The sequence below is a fragment of the Eufriesea mexicana genome, unplaced genomic scaffold (genome assembly GCF_001483705.2).
Source record: "Eufriesea mexicana isolate 0111107269 unplaced genomic scaffold, ASM148370v2 scaffold124, whole genome shotgun sequence".
NCBI lineage: Eukaryota > Metazoa > Arthropoda > Insecta > Hymenoptera > Apidae > Eufriesea > Eufriesea mexicana.
The window spans coordinates 3,048,557-3,054,219 of record NW_016908357.1 but is presented as its reverse complement, the minus strand read 5'-3'; the positions used below and the strand labels follow the sequence as shown (position 1 = coordinate 3,054,219).

Below are 5,663 nucleotides of genomic sequence, written 5' to 3'. Positions count from 1 at the left end.
ACAATACGGGACGGTCAGAATCGATTTCATAGAGAATTACTCGGAGGCATGTCGGAGGCCAGAAGGTACGAGCCAACCGGGCATACCTATCTGTCCGCGATTTTTCTGACCCACGAGGATTCGATTTGCGTGACGCAATGCCCGCGGCAGAATCTCCTCGCGCGGATTTTTCCAGCGGCCTCACCGAGCACGATACACCCGCTTGCTTTCACGCGCGATCGAAGCCACTCGTTTCGAGATCACCCTTTCCCCCAGCTACCATGACTTTATCGCTCTAGGATCTTGCGTTCGTTATGCAATTCGACCTCAAATTTTAAAAATTCGAAGATACTGCGACTCCTTCTGACGGACCTACTACTAAAGAGACAGAGCTAATTAGAAATATTGAAGGAAATAAAATCATCGGAACCTGAGAGGATCGGCGAATCTAGTTGGGAGAAATGAAGCTACGAGGAGAAAAATAGTCAATGAAAAGTACAGAATGTTAAAGGCAAGTAACGTATTTATACATGAGACGCTATATCAAGACGATAGTTCATCGCGTTTAAGATTATTATTTTATACAACAGAATAATTCGTTCCGGTTGTTTTAATGCTAAAATGAACACTGGTTGATCAAGATGTATGTATATGTATATATATATATATATATATTAAGTTGAAATCCTAGTGATTCGGACTGTAGATTTTTCTTCTCCCCTGTGGAAAGTGCTTCTTCTAGAAAATGCCAGTTTCCTCGCACACGACAGCCGGTTATTGATTAATCGAGTTGTTGACTCCATGCTTACAGCGAGCTTCATCGAATGAGTCTTCCGATTGAATGAGCAGGACGCGTAGGTAGACCGAGGTATATACTTAGGGAAGGGACACAGGTGCCTCCTTTGAAGCACACTTCCTCCTTTATATAATACGATTACGAGGTAAAACTAAGTTTAAAGTACTGTCGATCGTGTCTTCGTGTTGCGTGAGCTTCGTCATTCACGACCCGCTGCTGTCCGTTCAGTTCTCCAAGAAAGACACGAACTGAGTAAGTTTGTACAATTGATCCTCGGTACGGCAAACATCGTTGGCAAGGTTGCTCTCTTCTTTTTGAATCTTACAAGGCTGCACCATCGTCCCATCTACGGCCCAACCCCTTTCGACCGCCACTCGACGAGCTTCCTCCAATGTTAAACCCGTCATCGACGCGAATACGGTTAAACCCAGCGATGAATAAGCCTTGGATATTAAGGTAATCGCTCTTTCTCGAACATTTTCTGGAAAAAACGCGTAAAAATTGATGTTTCGACGAATAAACGAAACATTCCTTTTTTCACTGAGACTTCGCATATTAAATTCCTTTAATGAAAATTAACGGAGCAAATTATTTAAAAAAGTATCCTGAATTACTTAAGGTATATATTTGATTATTAATTAGGACTTATGCTAATATTAACATATTTAGATATACCTTTTAGAGCAGCCATAATGTCGGAGACATCCTCGCCCCATTCTGCGTTAAGGGCAACGTGAACTGCAGACCAGTCCCTTTGCCACATACGCTGTCCCACCATCCATATTTGGCCGAGTTCCGCATTGCCGCTTTTCAAATCCGCTGGTATCCGCTTCCACAAGTATTTGGCATTGCATCTGCGACGGCGATTTTTCGATCAAATAAAGACGGATCGAAATCTCGCTCGTGCAGGTCTTATAAGGAACGAATTTGTGTCGTTGAAGTATTGTTAATAGTAAAAAGCCAAATAAAAAGCAATGTGTTTCTTACAAGCTCTGTTAAAGTAAAAACAAGCCAAACTCCACGCAAGAATAAGTTCCATAGAAAATTGGAACAAAAAGAAATCTAGAATGCAATGTATAGCGTATTTTGAAGGACGAGTTCATTCATAAAATTAAATGCACAATTAATATGCAAAGCGTGAAATTGTGAATGAAAAGAAAGAAATATAGAACAAGAAATTGATTAAATTAGTAAATTGCAACAACAAATACACAATTATCTTAATACGATTTATGTATAAAATCGATTGAGTACTTGTCAAACGATTTTTAATGAAACGTAAATGAAATATGAAAATGGAACATATATGTTAATTGCTGTTCCCAAGATATCAGCCATTAATAGGGAATAAAAAAACATACATATGTTACAAGTTACATGTCTGGGGGAAAAAACGAAAGAATCATTGATATATATGTACCTAGACGTAAAAGGATAACTAACAAATTTTTCTTCTCACTATTGCTTCAAAAAGTCATTAAAAAAAAATTCACATTTCGTAAGTTCGGATACGGATTTGTACATAACATCGATATAATATACATGAAACGATAATTTTAATATACTAATACACAAATACAGTATATTACAAATTTGTGTAATGAAGTAAATAATTTTTTCAGTTCAAAAACATAATTTGTTCGATATTTAAAGAATAAAGAACGAAAGGAAACAAAGATCATGTACTTACAAATCATTTCGATAAAGATACACAGCTAATAATTGAGCATAAGTCTGTACTGACGCAACTCCGCCAGGTGCCTGCAAAAAAATATGCAACAAATAGTTAGATGAAACATTTATTAATATTTTCGTGGAAAGAATTTGGAACAGTCGGCATAACCTATAAAAGTTAATACACTCACCTCTAATTCAGCTTTCTCTAATCCGTGAAGAAATTTGTCCACATCGCTTAGCACCATGATGAAAGTTCGTTATTTCCACAACGAAAAACACGATATTGAAATAATTACGCTAAAAGTACATGGCAACATTGAAATAATTAACGTCAAACAAGAATCTAAACAGCTGAAGAACGAACACACACTACATTTGCGATTCCTGTTTTACTTCGATGTAGATGGCAGCACTTAACAAACATACTTAAAATTCTATTATATAACCGTTGATTTAAAATTAATTGTGATTAATTTCGATTTCATTTTACTAATTGCATGTGTAATCATATTAATTTTAAAATTATATAAAAAGTTTTACCCTGTTGGAAAATGTACTTAAATTTTACGGATGGGGTTTTATATTTTTTCCCATATTACAAAGAATTCTTATGATTTAAAATTTCTAATAAATACAAAATATTAAATATGCTTATACCACCATTGTGAAAAGGAAACCTGTACAATTATTTATGAGTCAATTACAATACTATATTTAACACTGAGTAACAATGTTGCGAATTGAAATAAGAGTATTTATTGTTACGAAATTGAAAACTACTTAAGGAAGTTCTTAAAACATGTTCAACTTCATCATATTTAGTATGATGTAACTGCATTAAAAATAGATTAGAATTGTTCAATTCTACTCCGGAACTATTTACGAGTTTATTAAAATTTTTGTTATACCGTATCGATGTGAATAGGTATTCTATGGTAGTAGTATTTTATAGTCCGTTACTGGTATAATATTTCTATTGTCACGACTGTCAATGCGCTCGTGTGTTAGTGACTGTATACAAGCGAATAACCATTGAATAGAATGTTCGCATCATCGCGAAAAATGCAAGCAGACATAATGATTTGTTATTACTGATGTTACTGCTTTTGTATTTCGATACAACCGGCGAAGTAATATAACCCTAACATGGCTACTGTTAAAGTAACCGAACAGAAAGTTATTCTGTGCGGAGAATACGGTGTCGGAAAGACTTCTATATTTAGGCGTTTCGCCAACAACACTTTTATAACGAATAACGATCGAAAATCGACACTGGGTCTCGATAATATCGATAAGGAATATGTCGTTGAAGACAGACGAATACGAGTAATACATTTATAATACAGATATAAATATGTACACGTCCGTGTATATATAATCACAATCCTTGAAACTGAATTAAATATGACTAATCTCATTTTTCTTTACATATATTTGTAATACATAATACGTACTTAGGCGATTGTTATATACTAAAGTATAATTTATTTTGGATACAACAATATATTAATACTCATATGTATATTAAACATTCGATTCTATTTTATATTTCAGTTGCAATTATGGGATACAGGTGGTATGGAAAGAGTTGCATCAGTAACATCGAGTTATTACAAATTTGCAGAAGCTGCTATATTAGTTTTTGCACTAGATAATTCAACATCATTCCATCTTTTGTCTCAACATTTGCTTGATATTGTTACATATGCTGAAAATGCAAAAATATTTCTCTGTGGAAATAAAAGTGACTTGGAAAGCACTGCTCCACAAGTTACAGATGCAGAAATGGAACAATTTTGGCAAGTTTAGTCAGAATCTAAGTATTTTGCATATGTATATGCATATTTATATAGGTACATATTGACAAATAATAGTATTATATTATTTGTTATAGTGAACAGTGTCATAATCTGATTTCTGGTATATATAAAACATCATGTAAAACTGGAGAAGGAATACATGAGATGTTTGAGGAGATAGCGCAACATCTAGTAGAAACTAACAGATCACGCATGGAATTGCATGAAATGGACAAAGACAGGTTTAAAATCTCATATATTGATGAAGCTACTGAACCATCGTGTTTATGCTGAATAACAAACATTAGCAAGTGTATGCCCTTGATGCCACATTTTTTATAACTTGAATAACTTGAATAACATTTAGTAAATAAAGTGTGAAGAGTATAGGTCCCTTTTTGTATCGAATGATAATAATGTCAAGCTTTTCTATGAGGGAAAGCATCATCAAATAAGGAAATGGGGAAGTATCAGTAAAATTTATATACATTTGAAGTCAAATTTTAAAAAACGTAAAAGTAAAGATTTTTAAATAAACATTCATTATACATTGAAAAATATTTTACTTAATTAGGCTAAATCTGTATGACTTACAATCATCAATGTACATATGATCCACACTATCTACATATTAGATAGTTAGAACTATGTGATAAAGTCACTAATGTTGAGTCCATTTAATAGTTTTCAAGTCTATTCCCTCCTCAACCATTTCCCACAATGGACTGCAAAACGAGTAATTTAAATATACATTAATATTTATATAATACAATTAATATTTAAGGTTATATATTCTTAATTATAAAAAACGTCCAATAATAAATTTATGCCCTTTGTTATGATCATTGTGGTTTTCATACTCATTACCAAAATTGTGTAAATAGATCCATGCTTTCATATCAATTAAATATATTATAAATGAATAAGATTTACCTCATTTCTCGAAGTCTTTTAACGTGTCGAATCGTATTTTCTGCGGTATAATCAACTTCTTCAAGCGTTGTGAAACGACCAATACCGAATCTATATAAGTAAACAACTATTAAGATATTATGCTAATCTTATTAGACACTATATCATAAACATAATTTACCTAATACTGGAATGTGCTAGATCTTCTGATGCTCCAATTGCTCTTAAAACATAACTAGGCTCTAAACTTGCACTTGTACAAGCGGAACCACTACTCAAAGCAACATTTTTTAAGGCCATTAATAAAGATTCTCCTTCTACATATGCAAAAGACAAATTCACACACCCAGGGTACCAAGCTAACGCATCTCCGTTACGTATAACATCTGGTAAATTTGTTGTTATTTTTTCGATCAATCGATTCGAAAGCATTGAGATATATTTGTGATCATACTAGGGAACAAGAGAAATTCAATTAGATACTAATATGAAACAAATAT

At 33.4% G+C, this 5,663-nt stretch overlaps 3 protein-coding genes across 3 annotated transcripts in view; 1 reads left to right on the top strand and 2 right to left on the bottom strand.

Annotated features, from left to right (window-relative positions):
• Positions 1-586: 586 nt before the first annotated feature.
• Positions 587-2,824, bottom strand: CSN8 (COP9 signalosome subunit 8). The gene is made up of 4 exons (XM_017911152.1): positions 2,641-2,824; positions 2,466-2,536; positions 1,451-1,629; positions 587-1,256 (listed from the first exon to the last, which is right to left on the bottom strand). The coding sequence occupies exons 1-4, from the start codon at positions 2,695-2,697 to the stop codon at positions 1,000-1,002; spliced, it is 564 nt and encodes a 187-aa protein (XP_017766641.1). The 5' UTR covers positions 2,698-2,824; the 3' UTR covers positions 587-999.
• A 559-nt stretch (positions 2,825-3,383) lies between these two features.
• RabX6 (RAS oncogene family member RabX6) lies at positions 3,384-4,692 on the top strand. The gene is made up of 3 exons (XM_017911067.1): positions 3,384-3,778; positions 4,007-4,251; positions 4,347-4,692. The coding sequence occupies exons 1-3, from the start codon at positions 3,599-3,601 to the stop codon at positions 4,543-4,545; spliced, it is 624 nt and encodes a 207-aa protein (XP_017766556.1). The 5' UTR covers positions 3,384-3,598; the 3' UTR covers positions 4,546-4,692.
• A 112-nt stretch (positions 4,693-4,804) lies between these two features.
• The window catches only part of Nfs1 (Nfs1 cysteine desulfurase), a 2,592-nt gene continuing 1,733 nt past the window's right edge, over positions 4,805-5,663 (bottom strand). The window contains exons 8-10 of the mRNA XM_017911066.1: positions 5,345-5,616; positions 5,185-5,274; positions 4,805-4,976 (exon numbers count right to left, since the gene is read on the bottom strand). Coding sequence (XP_017766555.1) covers positions 4,913-4,976; positions 5,185-5,274; positions 5,345-5,616 — 426 coding nt within the window. The 3' untranslated portion in view covers positions 4,805-4,912. The remainder of the gene's footprint in view (positions 4,977-5,184; positions 5,275-5,344; positions 5,617-5,663) is intronic.

Bases quoted from the DNA above. Each gene is read 5' to 3' on its own strand.
- RabX6 (XM_017911067.1), top strand. From the start codon at position 3,599: ATGGCTACTGTTAAAGTAACCGAACAGAAAGTTATTCTGTGCGGAGAA. The intron at 3,779-4,006 runs GTAATACATTTA...TTTATATTTCAG, and splicing joins TTGAAGACAGACGAATACGA to TTGCAATTATGGGATACAGG. The intron at 4,252-4,346 runs GCAAGTTTAGTC...TATTTGTTATAG, and splicing joins GCAGAAATGGAACAATTTTG to TGAACAGTGTCATAATCTGA.
- CSN8 (XM_017911152.1), bottom strand. From the start codon at position 2,697: ATGGTGCTAAGCGATGTGGACAAATTTCTTCACGGATTAGAGAAAGCT. The intron at 2,537-2,640 runs GTGAGTGTATTA...ATTTTTTTGCAG, and splicing joins TAGAGAAAGCTGAATTAGAG to GCACCTGGCGGAGTTGCGTC. The intron at 1,630-2,465 runs GTAAGTACATGA...TCGCCGTCGCAG, and splicing joins TATCTTTATCGAAATGATTT to ATGCAATGCCAAATACTTGT.